The 15,311-nt window shown below is 41.6% G+C and overlaps 1 protein-coding gene across 2 annotated transcripts; it reads left to right on the top strand.

Annotated features, from left to right (window-relative positions):
- The first annotated feature begins 941 nt into the window (after window positions 1-941).
- LOC121193119 (SUN domain-containing ossification factor-like) lies at window positions 942-14,169 on the top strand. 2 transcript variants are annotated; one of them, XM_041055262.1, is made up of 24 exons: window positions 942-1,206; window positions 3,889-4,003; window positions 4,307-4,429; window positions 4,768-5,000; window positions 5,160-5,267; window positions 5,375-5,513; window positions 5,609-5,720; window positions 5,889-6,013; window positions 6,124-6,191; window positions 6,294-6,401; window positions 6,489-6,594; window positions 6,918-6,938; window positions 7,419-7,474; window positions 8,094-8,176; window positions 8,404-8,469; window positions 8,561-8,626; window positions 8,778-8,868; window positions 10,112-11,491; window positions 11,608-11,695; window positions 12,202-12,306; window positions 12,555-12,712; window positions 13,004-13,095; window positions 13,250-13,305; window positions 13,413-14,169. In XM_041055262.1, exons 1-24 carry the CDS (start codon window positions 1,142-1,144, stop codon window positions 13,878-13,880), a joined length of 4,032 nt encoding a protein of 1,343 aa, XP_040911196.1. In that variant the 5' UTR covers window positions 942-1,141; the 3' UTR covers window positions 13,881-14,169. The 2 variants fall into 2 exon arrangements, with proteins under 2 accessions (XP_040911196.1, XP_040911198.1); XM_041055264.1 differs by lacking the exon at window positions 6,918-6,938.
- The last annotated feature ends 1,142 nt before the right edge of the window (window positions 14,170-15,311 follow it).

Raw genomic sequence — 15,311 nt, 5'->3', positions numbered from 1 at the left:
AGGTAGCATGTCAGATGATGGAAGTGGTATATCTGTATCCAAAATGTCCTATAGTGCTTTCTGTTATGACTGCTCACATGTCCTGTGGTCACAGTAGCTTAAGTGCTGCTGTTGTGTGATCGTGTCTCCTTATATTCAGCCTTATATTCATTTTATACGGTCTATGATTCAGCCGCACAGATCACAAGCTGAATTTCAAATAATGCTTTTGGCCATCTAGCAGATGCTGCAGAGTTGAGTGAAGGGCTCCCTCTAGTGATATTAACAGGAACATACATTTACTGTTTGGTGTTTTAACCATAGGTTACTGAACCCCGACGGTCGCAATTACCATGGGACACCTGAAGCATTTATTACTACCACCTTGTCCAATTTTTTTTTTCTAACAAAAGGATGTAAACAAACGCCTTTGTACAATGTTTACAACTTTGATCGTTTACAAATGATTGCATCAAAAATAGTGCTCCTCAAACTTCTAGTATCCAGAATGGAAGCACACGATGCTTGGTATTCAAACTGGGTTTTTGATACAAATCGTTTCCTTAAGGTGGACTTTGCCATTTGTATTATTTTATTTTAATAGACACGCATTAAGGAAAATTATGTGGAATGTTTGCCTTTTTGAAAGTCAAAATGGTTATTTTATTATTCCATGCTTCCATTTTAGGCCTATATCTTATTCACCCACGATTCGGAGACTCGTGCATCAGTCGTTTTTATCACAACATGGGACAATTTCTGTGACTATGAGTCGTAATTCCAAATTTTTTATAATATCTGAAGACAGATTTTGCCTCCCTTACCCGGTTTAAATACCTCACCAAGAGAAGCTCCACCAACTCGGGTGACCAGAGGCTCTGAAACGAGCGCTCCCAACACACGCTCGGTTTGAACTGCGCAACAGCCTCTCTGCTTTCTCATTGGACAGCTGGACCCTGACACGCAGTGACAGTCGGTAGCAGATTATGTGGGTGACAGCCGCTAGCATCACACTTCACCACAGAAACAGCTAACGTTCGCCCAAGTTAACCTGGAAACAGGAAGGTGAATTTATGTTCTACACAGCCGAGGAGACCGCTGACTGAAAGGATATAACGCTATTTGTGCGTACGGCGAGGATGTCTGTCCCGGCAGGAGAAGGATGACGATGACACCACTGTTATGGCGAGTTGTGTCAGTGTGGCTATGTGTAGCTGTAGTCTCATGGTAAGTTGGTCACATTTGTCCCATTTATACAAAGTGCTGTTATTTCGTTGGCGAACATTGACTATGAAAACTACTAAACTATCCGACTAACGTTACTCATGTTTAAAATCAGTTAGAACGCAGTAGCTAGCTAGCTAGCGTTAACATTGTGCTGTGATGTGGCACCTGGCTGACTTCTGACTTGTTGTCAGTGTTACCCGTTAGCTTAAGTTGCCGACTACAGGCTAGATTTAACACTGTTATGTTAAGCTAATAACGAAGTTGTCCTTACAATACTATTTCATGTTACATTGTTCTCTACCTCGGGACACTTTACAGCCTAGTGATTTCGCAGGTGTGTATAAGTTTACTCAGTAGTTTAACCATAAATTCGTCACCTCTCTGTGAATCTCCTTTGGGCAGTAGCTAACAAGTGTACGTGAAACATTTATGGAAGACACCAAACTAAAACAACCGTAACCTTTCTCCTCCACACAAATAAATCTTCTGGGTCTACTGTACACCATTGACTTTTAATTCCCCCCTGACCCATACTGTCACAGAGCTAACGTTAGCCGACGTTACAGATTTGTTTCATCATTCAGCTCTTGACAGGATTATAGGTCTTTCTTGTCAGCCCTCTTGAAAGCTGAGGGTTGTTAGGTCTGTGTAAATCTGTCAGAACACAGTAAAGGCAGCAGAGAGAGTGAGAGAGAGATTAAACAGGATGATTATGGGCTCTAGCCACGATGGTAGAGGACAGTCAGAAAACACAACACGCACTGATTGTGGTACTTCAGATAGAGGGGGAGGGAGGGAGGGTGATATGATGTAATATGGTATTAAGATCTATGTTGGTGAGGTTGACCTGGCCTATTTTCAGAAGCCTTGCTTGAGCTTTCATTTTACAGTGAAGCTCTGAGTGATTGTATCTTTGTCCTTTTATCGTCTGTTGTCTCTGTCTTAAATGTTTAAGTGAAATATAAAGATATCGTTGTGCTGTTTAGGCAGGGGAAGGTGACTTTGTCACAGCACAGGTGTTTCCGAAACATTCGTTGTGCTGGTTTAAAGAGACTGCATCATAATACGGCATGTTACAATATCAACTGCTGACACTTTGCTTTAATTTGAATCCTTTTACGTGAATGACATCATAATCACAATATGGGTGAAGCCATATCGTCATATAACTGGAATGATCAGTGATACATCATGTCACGTGACATTCATGTTGAAAGACTCACTATTTGTCAGATAGGTGTGTCTCAAGAATAGTTTTGATGAGTGGACGCCTGCATGTGATCTTTGCACTTGTGGGAGACGTGTATCTATTTAATTCACTCCTACGTATCCCACCTGCTTTGTAAAAGTTCTGTTTTTAGGTATTGCCTAGGGTCTGTTATCTATTAAAGACTACATCCTGTTCTTGCTAATTCTAATTTTATTTTACTATTTACTTTCTTGATAAATTCATATAGAGTATATTAGGCTCCCCAACACAGAGTCGCCATTTCATCATGAAGGATATACCACCAACCTGTAGTTGTTATACAAACATCATATATCTATGCTCTGTAAGTTCTACCATTTCCTACCATTTTGTATGTAAAGTTGACTGCTTTACCTCTTTGTCTGTAACCAGTTAGTTAATTATTTAACAAGACATGCTTTAACACCATTGTTGCGCATTTGGGAGTTATACTATGGCTGCTGGCTTTCAATTAGAGAACAAATGCTCTGTTGTTCGCTGAAGTGTTTGTGACCAGTCTAGCCTCTTAAGTCAGATCAACAAAGGAGTTGACCCAGCCAGGCCAGTGGCCAGGTAAAGAACTTGACCTGAAATCCAGATAATAGCCTGGATTGTTGACAAGTTGCGGTCACTGTTGGACTGGAGTATGAGGACATTTCCCCCCACAGAAACCTGACATTATTGCAGTTGTTTAAAGTCTTGCTGCTAATTATCTTTGTTTTCCTGCCAGGAGTTGAGGTAGTCACTGTGACCCAGACCTATTTTTCTGGCAGTGTCACCTAACAGAACTTTGGGGTTTAAGATAAAAGAGCAGGGTTTTAATATGTGTATACAGAGAATACACATATATATCTATATATAATATGTGTATACAGAGAACCATACACACAAAAAAAGCTACAGCTGCAAAAATCACTGAGGGGGAATAAGTGAACATTATTTGTTCTTTATTTTCACTTTCGTAAAGAAAGTGTTTTTTTTAATAAACAGGTGACAGATGCAGCGAGTTTCAAACAAGAGGCAAAAATAGAGCAGGTTGAAATTAAAATAACTTTTAAAAAATTATTGCAGATTTCTCTCTTTTTTTTTTTCAAGGTTCCCACAGTCAAGTTGAGCAATATGCAACTTGTTTGAGGTGTGTGTGTTTATTTCCCTGGCTCTGCATGCAGATAAGATAAATTGTTTATTCTGGGGTACAGGCCACCTGGACTTTCTCAGTGTGTCGCACTGTGACTGGGATGCAGCTTCCTCTGTCTCTGTCTCACTTCAGTAAAAAAAAAAAAAAAAAGTTTAGTTTGCTTTATTCAAGCGTTCATGAATCGTGTATCCCAGTAATCTGAGCTTCTTTCCCAGATGCAAAGACAATGTCCCAAATGTGTCATCAAGTTCCCAGTATTCAGATAAATTGACTGAGTATTGTTATGAAACTGACTGTTGTTCCCTTCATCACGTAGGTACCCTAACTACTATGTTGGTTGCACGGAGTCGCAGCAAGAGGCCCAGAGGCCTGTGTCCCCACAGGACATCAGTTCGGAGGAAGAGTCAGGGGAAAAGACTCCTCATCACAAGGTAGCATCAGCTGTATAATACCATACTTCATTCTCCAGAGGTTTCTCACGTTGTTGTTTGAGATCATTCATGTGACCATACACTTCATTATATGTTATATAAAGTTTATTTAACACATGGGAAACCTGCTCCCTCGCTAGATACATATCAGATAGTAGTTGCACAAGAGAATCTGAATATGTTGGGCAGCATAAAAATTGTATGTAGCTTTTTCAGATATATAAATGTTATGGCATTGGTGATTAAACTGTCCCTGTCATGGGATCAATTATAAATTGTTTGTGTGTGTGTGTTATTCTCCAGGTTGAAGAGGCCTGGGCCTTACCTGCCCAGTCCTTGTCTGAAAATGAGCAGTTGTTAGAAGATAATCAGCAAAGGGAGGAACAGACAACACAGGACATGGACGACAAAGAACAACATTCTGAGGTACAGTTGTTGCATTTATATAAATGAAAACATTTCAATTCAAATTCCAATGCAATACTACAAATAGATTCTGTGCGAGGGCTCTTATGAATGGAATAATTTCAAAGACCGGTTTAATGTACAACCTGATTTTACCATTTGGTTTCTTCCTGAGCAGCACGACAGTTTCAGACCTGGATAAGCAATCAGATAATTCATTCCATCCAGTACTTTTTATTGATCGTTCCTGGAACATTTGAAGCTTTAAGTGTTTGGTTGATCAATCCATCTCTGGGTAATGGACTAATCGTTTTAACATTTCACTCAACAGTTCAAGTATCTCTCTGTTTTTCCATCAGGCCTTTGAAGTGGAGGAGCCTTCTGTAGAGACAGAAGCTGAGGCGGACATGGAAATTTCACAGTCTGAGCCAGAACCTGAGCCAAGCTTAGAAAATCCACCGCATGAAACCTCTGTCATTGAAGAGCAGAATTCAGCTGCCCTGCTCCCATCCTCTGACCCTGTCTCTGGTTTTGCTGCTGAGGTTAAAGACAGCCCCAGCATTCCCAGTCTTAGAGACAACATCCCAACGGGGTAGGCTGTTATTACCTCATGCAAAATACATGCTTGTTTTCTACATATGTCTGGGTTTATAGCTCCCAGTGAGACGCTCCTTTTAAAATTCTTTTTTTCTTGGATGTTTCCCAGCAAAGGGAGAGGCAGTAAACATGTGCCATTGTTTTTTAATTTTAGTGTTTCAGATGATGCATCTGATGTAGCTGCACCTGAGGTCCTTGAATCTGACCTGCCTCCTGCTGACTGTGAAGAAGAAGAAGAAAACAACCCATATGACAATGATAGGTGGGGTACTGTTAATCTTGAGGCCTGGAAAAAAAAAAATCAAAATAATATTTCTCCTAGCCTAACCACCTCAGAATGTCAACAATGTCTTTGTGTTTCCACATTAGTCCTCCAATGGTTCTGGAGAACACTTCCAACGCTCACACTGCAGGTACTAAAAGCCACACTGACCCTCCTCTGACTTCTCCACCTGGTCACAGCTCACAGCATCTGGAGACCAACACATCGCACATGCTGAAAGAGCAGGTGAGGAACTTGGATACAGTGTGAACTATTTTTTTCTCCGTACCAGAGGAAGTGTCCCAGCTCTCGTTTTCTCATTTTCTCATTATCTTTGGCAGGACCTGAGCTCCCCTGTTACCACAGACACAGATTCCAGTGTGAGCAGCAAAGACCCCGAGGACATCCCCACTTTTGATGAGTGGAAGCGGAAGATGATGGAGAAAGAGAAGAGTAAGATTACATGATGATACAGCTCATGAACTTGTGTTAAAACATACTCTATATCTATATATGCATCAAACCAAATAAGAGTTCTTACTTCATGTCAAACTACAGCAACACCAGGGTCAAAGTTTAAACTTTTACCACAATTCTTTGTTGTGTTTTTTTTCTCCATAGCTCTGTCGACTCATACCTCCAATAATGGGGGTTCTCATACAGTGAAGAAGGTCCAGAAGAACTTCAATAACTACGCCTCAGTGGAATGTGGAGCCAAGATCCTTGGCGCTAACCCAGAGGCTAAGGTACCGTGTATATAATAACTATGTCCTACTGAGAGATTTGTTTGTTCTGCTGGATATGGACTTAATGACAAATACAAACCGATATTGATTTGTTCATTTCTTTCATACAGAGCACTTCAGCCATATTGAAGGAGAACATGGACTTGTACATGCTAAACCCCTGTAGTAATAAAATCTGGTATGTCATATGTGTGCATCTCCTGCTCTCTACCCACAAATGTAGACTGAGACGATTTCTTTTCATCCCCACCTGATCTGCTTCTCGTCCCCTCTCTCTCAGGTTCATCATTGAGCTCTGTGAGCCCATCCAGGTGAAGCAGCTGGACATTGCTAATTTTGAACTCTTTTCCTCTACTCCGAAAGACTTTCTTGTCTCTATCAGTGATAGGTATGCATTGCAGCTACTAAATGCAATACCGTAAATATGACATCCAGGCCACTGAACCGACTGTGTTGTATAAACTTGCTCCTCCAGATACCCAACAAATAAGTGGTTAAAGCTGGGAACCTTTCACGCCAGGGATGAACGCACAGTCCAGAGCTTCCCGTTAGATGAGCATCTTTATGCTAAATATGTGAAGGTGAGCACAGTGTTATTTTTTTGAGTCACACTACCTCTGGATCTGTCTTTATTCTATGTTAGTGTGGTGTAAAGGATTCACTGTCAGCTCTTAATGCAATTGAATATGTACCATGCACCTTAAGCAGAGCTGTTTCTGTACACTTTCTTTGGAAGGAGGAGTCTTGCCTTCTATATTTAGACGACCACATTTCAGACACAGTGGCATCACTTTGCATCTGAAGTGACTCAAATAGAACCATTACACACTGTGTCTTTCTGTTCTGAATGCATGTGTAAATCTCCTTAATTTCTTCTCTCCTTTTTCTGTTTCTCTTGCTTCAGATGTTCACCAAGTACATAAAGGTTAGCCTGGATTTCTTGTAGCCATCTGGTGGTTGAGTGAGCTGATTAGTAAACATGGAGGGGAATGTATCTTGTCTTTCTTTTGTTAAAGTGTTGCTCTCATCATTAAACAGAATCAGATCTAACTTGCTATGTGACCTGCTAACCCATTATAAAGAAATACTCGATACAATAATGAACATTTGATAACCCACGAACTGATATCCACTTGATGTAATTCAAATAATCAAACATACTCTGTCACATGATCTAACCTATAACATACTGAGATGGTTGTGTCAGACTTCCTCACACAGTAACTCCCTGTCATGCAGTGCATCAGTGTTTCCTTTTAACCCAATGTCTTAATTTTACAACAAAACAAAATCATGGCCTTGCTGTTTGTTCATGAGGCAGCCACTGCTGAGAGGGTTGATTTATGTGGGGTATAATCAAACACGCATTTCAGTCATAATATTTGAATCATTTTTGATTTTTCAGGTAGAGCTGGTCTCTCACTTTGGCTCTGAACATTTCTGTCCCCTCAGTCTCATAAGGTACGTAACAAATAGTTAGGCAGTGTTGTTTTCACAACACTCTGTTAAAACGTAGAATAAAATGACACATTGTCAGCTTTTACTTTTGAAAGCTGGGAAAAAAAAGGAAGTGAGAATTTAAAACACAGAACCAACAAGGACGTTAAAGGAGAATGTAGCTAGTGCCACGTACAGTATGTGTCATGTTGTTATGGTTGTATCTTTCTTTTTCTGTGTGTGTGTTGTATGTCTTTGTAGTTTATTATTCATCCTTGACGTATGTTGATGGTGGTTTGTTGTATATTATGTGAACTCTTGTCAAGTTATATTATGTAATATTTGGCGTGTGGTGAAGATGATTCAGCTCACACTTGCGCCTTACCAGACTATCAAGCCTGCGGTGGAAGTAATGTCCACTTCTGCAAAAACGTAAAGCTGAAACTTGCTGAAACAGTTGACTGTAATAGTTATTTAGGAGGAAGCAAATTATATGGTTGCCTGTTATTTCTGCTGCAGTTTCAGAGGCCCCATCAAGGGAAATCAAACACTAGGTTTTTGCCTCATAGAGGCTATTGAAGAATGAGAATCTCTGCTACATGAGCATGGTTATTGAATGATTTTGATGTCATTTGTATGCCAGAGTGTTTGGTACGAGCATGGTGGAAGAGTACGAGGAGATAGCTGATCCCTCAGAGAGACCGGATGATCAGGATGATGACGTGGGTAAGAACTGAGCAGAAACATGTATTTGATGCAGTTGGGTTGAAACATTACAACCTGCAATATACTCTGTGTAACTTTTTTGGTGCTGCGTGTATCACTTATGAAGATAATATGAGAAATGATATATGTATGTATTTGGGAATCATTTTTTCATGTTCAGATTACAAACATTAAAGTGGTTTCACAGTCACATTTATTAGTTTCCTTTGATGGTTTGCTTCCTGCAGAAAATCCTCCTGGATATGGACCCGGTGAAGTCAAGTTGTCCAAGAATCTGATCGGATCAGCGAAGGGTAGGTCTGGCTGAAAGGGATTTCTGCTGCATACAGATGACCTGGAGGATGATATTAACTTGTTACTCTGGTGTTTACATTTTCTCTCCAGATGTTATTTTGAACATGGTCAGTAATATTGCTGTCAATGTTCTCGGTGGAGGCGCAGACACGCAAGGTATGACCAACGCAAGCGACTTGACGTTTCTGCTCACTGGCAGCTCAGACATTTTATAAATGAAATGCAGGCACACTTTTAGTTCTTCAGTTCTTTACAATATGGTTGAGTTTGCGAATAGTTTTATTTATTTATTGTTTACGTGTTGTAGGCAATATTTCATCCCATGATGTGAACATGACTGAGCCATCAGCGCAGCTTGAAACCACCACCCAAACTACCACTACAGATCCTACTTCAGTGTGAGTACCTTTCAGGAGTAAAACATCATTCGCAGTTACTTTCAGCAACTAACTGTTTGAACATACAACTGCATAATTTAAAAACTTTGAGAAGTTCATTTATACTGTTTTAAGGGGTTGAAAGTGGTCAGTATGACCTTGAGTTATAAATGCTTTATGGACCTATCTGAAGTCTGTATGGAAACCTGAAGTACAACGTTAATGCAACAAAGGTCAGTTTACAGTGGTGAGGAGGCATAGGAAGAACCATACTGCCAGTAACAGAAAGTGCAGAGGGAGGCTGTGCGCAGTTTGTTTTTTCTGCAGCCTTGCAAAAAGAGACAAGTATGTGTTTCTGACTTGGCACAAGGATTATCTGCGGAAATTGGTGCTTCAGTAACTGATCACACACTGGTTCACCTCTACAGACAGTGTCCTAGATGAGAACCATTGCTCACAAAACTGCGGGATTAAACTTTGCCAAAGAACATGAAAAGAAGCCTGATGAATGTTGGCAGCACAATCTCTGGTCAGATGAAACTAAAATCGATTTTTTTGGGATCCGTTGAGTCCGGTGCAAACTGGCCAAGTATGTCCCCTCACTGCACCTTTGGAGTATTTTAAAGCAGAAGATAGAGCAACTGAGCCGCTCCATCTAAGAGTAGATGAAAAGAATCATCTGTGAAGAATCAGAGAACATCTCTCCATAGATTTGTACACAACTAATCTCATCCATGCCCAGGAAGATTGAATCCTGTCCTCAAAAATAAAAGGCAGACATACAAAATATTAAAAAAATAAAAGAATGGAATCTCAGTAATAAAGTGTGTACTGAATTTTGTTGTGATTGGTTCTTTAGACATTTCTGTTTTTCAAATTAATTGACTTCACACTTCTTGGGCTTTGGCAAAAAAAATTACAGTGTAATTTTTTTCTTACTTCTTCTTTCTCACTTAGTTGTATACTGTTTGTACTGTTTGAATTGTGTGTCATTTAATAATGAGACGTACTGTTATTTTTCCTTTAAAATCCCATACTGTACATTTACAAGTGTATGTGTTTGAAGGTTGGATTTTTCTTTTTTTGTTTCTCCATTAGCCTGTGCTTTGTGACATCGTGGATAAGTTGTGTGTGCTTTCGATACTGCATTTTGTAGTTGAGCTTGAAGTGCAACATATTCTGTGTTTTGTTTTTTTTCTGTGTAGTATTGTGTCCTAACTTTGCTCTGTTTAATATAAAATATATTTTTCTTCTTCCTTTGTAGTTCAGACTCTGAAGAGGTAGACATTTCACCAGACCTTGATATTCCTGCAAGTACTGCCCCCTCTTCAGAGACCCCTGTGTCGGAGACGCCTGACACTGATTCTAGCAAACAAGAGCTCCCTCCAATGGAGGAAAAAATTGTTACTCCTTTAGAGAAAGATGAGGAAGAACATATCAGCTCTACAATCACCCTTTTGGATAAGGAGGAGGAGATGGATGAACAAAAAGAGAAAAGGGATCATCATGAGCGACAACAAGAAAATCAAAATTACTGTGCACTACTTCCTTCATTTTCTTCTTCATGCTCTTGCACAGCTTCCTTCCAGGAATATCTCCATCGGCAGTGTTCAGCCCTGCTGTATGAAAAGAGGAAATGCCAGACGACGGACAGAAAGCAAATGATTCCTCCTATTCAAACACCCACTTGGCACCTACCCCTGTACCCCTCTGCCTGCCCTGAACCTCAGCCACACCACAGCGAGCTACATCAGCTTCCTGAAAACGAACAAGCTTCTGAGCAGGAGCCAGAGAGTGGACCCAGCCCATCAGAAGCACCACAGCCTTCGGGGACCACAGTAGAATCTCCTAAAGAGTCCATGTCCGAACCTCCTGTGCTGGAGCCCAGTCAAACCTCAAGCCTCCCCAAACCCAGTGCCACGGATTCATCTGCGGCCAAACCTACTCCCATTGTGGAGACACCAGAGCTGTCTTTTGAGGAAACGGCAAAGGAGCTGAGGCCAGGAAAGAGCCTGGATGTGCTGGCTACAGAGAAGGACGCAGAGCCTTCAGTCTCCCTCACTAGCTCCGTCTATGTGAAACCCAGTGTCAGTGCCACCCTGGACGATGCTTCGGTGGAACCCACTGAGGAGAAGCCTAATGTTGATGTTCCTCAACTCGAAATAAGTACCCCTGTCCAAATCCCGGATAAGACAGATCAGTCTCATGTTCTCCTTCCTACCACCTCGATTCATTCAGAGCAGCACCCTGACCCACCAGCTGTGCCTGAAAGTAGCACTGCTTCCACGGAGCTGTCCCACACTGCTCCACACACTGTCACAGAGCTTGAGCCCTCTGGTGGCACACCGGTCATCACAGAAACTAAAACGGAGGATCTCACAGAAGATATCTTAGTATCATCAGATGGCGTCGGTCAGCCGCCTTCCCCCTCTTCTCCTGCTCCTTCTTCTCCTCCTCCCTCACCTACCTCACCATCCCTCTCAGACATCTATGCGGAGACCCCCAATGCCACGGAGCAGAATGGCAACCCGGTGCACGGCTCCAGCCAGAAGGAGTCTGTGTTCATGAGACTCAACAATCGCATCAAGGCCCTGGAGATGAACATGTCGCTCAGCGGACGCTACCTGGAGCAGCTCAGTCAGAGGTGAGGGACGGACACACACACACACACTAGTGCCACAGAGGGAGGTTGCTGTTCTGTTGCGTATGACCTGAGTTGAGGGTGATTCTAAGATTTCTTCTTCCATGTTTTGATTCAAGGTATCGGAAGCAGATGGAAGAGATGCAGAAGGCTTTCAACAAAACCATCATTAAACTCCAGAACACCTCGAGAATAGCAGAGGAGCAGGTGAGCAGTGAATGGGCACAAATCTTTGTCCCAAAGTGATTCATTGACTCAGCGTGTTACCTACCCAGCTCCAAGTGGCAGACAGATAAAGTCAGCGACTAGCAGGTGAACACAGTGGAGCATTCAGCAGCTAAAGAGGCAGATAATTCCCTCAGGGGTTTCTGGAGACTTAAAATAGAACAAAAAAGAGAGTGAATATTGAACTTACGATCAGCAGGTGTTGAGACACACAGCTGTAAATGAATGCTGATGTTGCTCTGTGGCTGCTAGATACTGTAAATACTGTTTGCTAACATGTTCACCATATCAGCTATATAAAATGATAAATGAGTGTGGGGTTGATAGTTTGTCTCAGCTGCCACCAAGCCTCCAAAACCTGTCAGTACTGCTTTAAATATCGTACCTTCAAATAGGTATTCATAGTATCTCTACATTCTATTTCAATAATGCAAATCTGAATGGGTGGGTGTGTGTGTTTGTGTTTGCTTAATCCTTTTCTCCCACAGGACCTGCGTCAGACTGAGTCCATTCAGTTGCTGCAGGGCCAGCTGGAGAATGTGACTCAGCTGGTTCTCAACCTGTCTGTCAGAGTCAGCCAGCTGCAGAGTGAGGTAGATACAACGCTCCCGGTGCTCCCTTCATCTGTAATCAGGGGTTTTTCACCTGGGGATTAAACAGAGTAAATTTAGTGCATTTTTCTGGGACCAAGTCATTAGGATGTACCAGTTACTTTTATCTACCAGGTCGTGGCACATAGTTTGAGTGACATCTTTAAGGCTTTCCATTTTCTGTATGTTTCTATATCTTACAATGCCACTGTTTAGCCTATGGTATATTCAACGGGTGTGTCTTCTCCTAGGTCTCAGACAGGCAGAACTACCTGCTGCTGTCTCTGGGGTTGTGTCTGTGTCTCGGCTTGTTGCTGTGTGCAAACCGCTGCCGCATCTCTGCTGTTCCTCCTGCCACAGAGCCAGAGTCACCCATACCTAAGAGTTACACCTACTGCTGTCCTGAAAGGTAGAGTAACAACTGTGCATTTTACTATCTATGCTAGCTATACTATGTCTATACCTGTATCTGTATCAGTATCTAGATGGAGGCAGTTTTTGAAAACAACATGGCAAAGAGGGCAGAGGTGATTAAGCACATGGTGTGAGGATACGTGGATACTTCCACTTGTTATTGATACAATTATTCATCAAGAACATCGCAGCTGGAGTCTTAAATGATTACACATTTGTCCCTCATGTTTTAATGAAAGCTGCTGCATGCAGTCCTCTCCCTCAACCATTACTGTTTCCTTAATAGGCAGCTCTCTTCTTGTGATGAGACGGGCTTGAAGAGGAGTGCATCCTATCCACTGATACACTCTGAGTCCTTCCAGTTAGCCACCACTGAAGGTATAGTTGTACTCTGTATCACAGTAATAATACTAATTGTTTTGAAGTTTTTTGTTTTTTTTTTTCTTTTACAAATCTTGAACAATATCTAATCAATCCTGAACTGAACTATTTCTTATCTTGGTAGAAATTAACCTCATTCTTTGGTTCACAGTCACAGAAATGCTGCACGCGGAGGAGACACAGAGTCTTTGTCCAGCTAACAGAAAGGTGTGCAGAGACAAATTTACTGCAGTGCAGAATACTGGTGGAAGATATATTTTTGAAACACTGGTTATAAATGATTAACACTTTTTTTCTTACCTTTCCCCGCACAGAGGAGACGCCGTAAGATGAAACCCATAGAGAAAGTGGAGACTCTTAAACCTTCTTTTCATGCTGCTCCAGAACTGAGTAATGGAGTGGTCGTATGTAACGGTGTGCCTATCACCACAAACCCCACACCCCTCACAAAAAGGTTACTTCTACCTACCTTTAGAGACTCACCATCAGAGGGCAGCTCAGAGGGCTCATCACATTCAGATGACCCCTCCTTCTGTGGCATCACCACAGCCTGCCCCCGAATCTGTGACAGCCTCCCTCCACCCAAGACCCGGGCGGAGAAACGGGCATTAAGACGCCATCGCACCAAGCCCAGGTGTGTGGTGGTGGACTTGCTTCAAGCCCCAAAGAGGAATAAGAGTGAACCGTTGCCCATTTCTACCATACAGGACATCATGAACAGGAAAACGGAGCAAAGCTCCGGGGCGTTTGGGGTAAATGTTGCCGTCTCAGGTCCTGTGTGACCGAAAAAAAAAAAAAAAAGGAGACAAATTTGAAAAGGATCCACTCCTCCTCACTCACTGCGCAACTCTTTCCAAAAGAGGAATGATGTTAATTTCTGTTGCCACAGGCAGCTTTAAGCTCCAAAATGAGACAGCCCCTTCACTCTCACCGTTTGGTTTTGTTTTCTCTTCGTGTTCTCTGCTCATGTTCTTGTCAGATCTTTTATATTTGTTATACTTCAAGTCAAAGAAATGTCTTCCCGGCTTACAATTAAAGCTTTTCTCTTTGGTTTGGAACTATCAGCTGTGACCACAGACCCAGCAGAGCTTTATTTCCTGCATGCTGTGCACATTTGAACGCACATTCTCTGCTGTGAAGAAATATCTTTCTCACTTTTCTATCTGTTCATGTGTTTCATAGTAAATCTGAGTAAATCTGAGTAAATCTTCTGCCAGAAGTCGCCTCAGACCTTCAAGGACAAGCAGAGGACTTGTCAGTTTCACCTTCAGAGTACATTTCATTATTTAAAGTGGATAAATGAGCTACAGAGCAGACATAGTTAAAGCCATGGTCTGTATTGTTATGGTTCTATTAGTTGTTGATTCAGAGAAGCAGAAAGAAAGAAAATGACAGCTATGGATATATAGAAAAATTTGATTTGAAAAGTTGATTTTATTGGTGATGTTCACAGAAACTAGTGCCTGAAAATATTTAAATGCAGAGTACGCTCATCCTTAAAAGAATACAAGCTCCAGCAGTTTCATTGATGGGTTTAATTTCCACTATGTAGCAGTATAATTAAAGATTTTAGCCAGCAGTTTGGAAAAAAACTGTATCAGACACGTAAGTGAAGGATGGAACAATTCTGCTTTGACGAGCCTCGGGTTTGAAATCCCAAGTTTTCCCCTCAACTGTCATTTGCGACGTGATTGGTTGGCGTGAGTGACAGCCCTGGATTTGCGCACCACTTTTCAAAAGCTTAATTCACAATTCCAAGTGATGCTGCAAGTGCTTCAAGGGTAAATTAGAATTAAGGACTCTGATGGATTTAAGTTTCGACCTTCTGAGAGCTGCGAGATTCCACTTCAGTGAAGGACCTTGAGCAGGTCAATGAGGTGCCCCTCCTTCCAGCCTCTGGAGTGTGGTTCTGCAACTGACCCTGAGCTCTGGAGGAGAATAATGTTCCTGTCCCCGGTCACATAACGCAGTGTTATTGAAAGCTAACAATATCAGCTTATGATTGTTTTTGACTAGCGTTTGTCAGATAGAATATAGCGTATATGTATTTTATAAAATAGACATTTTATATATCTTTTCAGCTTGTTCATATGTAGTTGAACACAGTGGGTTTAATTTGAGCACCATAGTTGATCACAGTCAAGTGTAGTGTCGCATTAAAACTTGGTGACACTGCTATAGAAAAAAAAACAGAGCAGCAATATGAGCGAAAT

This window comes from Toxotes jaculatrix, chromosome 14, assembly GCF_017976425.1.
Source record: "Toxotes jaculatrix isolate fToxJac2 chromosome 14, fToxJac2.pri, whole genome shotgun sequence".
Classification (NCBI taxonomy): domain Eukaryota; kingdom Metazoa; phylum Chordata; class Actinopteri; family Toxotidae; genus Toxotes; species Toxotes jaculatrix.
Note: the sequence above shows the minus strand (reverse complement) of the source record. Positions and strands in the feature narration are given on the sequence as shown.

Bases quoted from the DNA above. Each gene is read 5' to 3' on its own strand.
- LOC121193119 (XM_041055262.1), top strand. From the start codon at position 1,142: ATGACGATGACACCACTGTTATGGCGAGTTGTGTCAGTGTGGCTATGT. The intron at 1,207-3,888 runs GTAAGTTGGTCA...TTCATCACGTAG, and splicing joins TGTGTAGCTGTAGTCTCATG to GTACCCTAACTACTATGTTG. The intron at 8,177-8,403 runs GTAAGAACTGAG...TGCTTCCTGCAG, and splicing joins TGATCAGGATGATGACGTGG to AAAATCCTCCTGGATATGGA.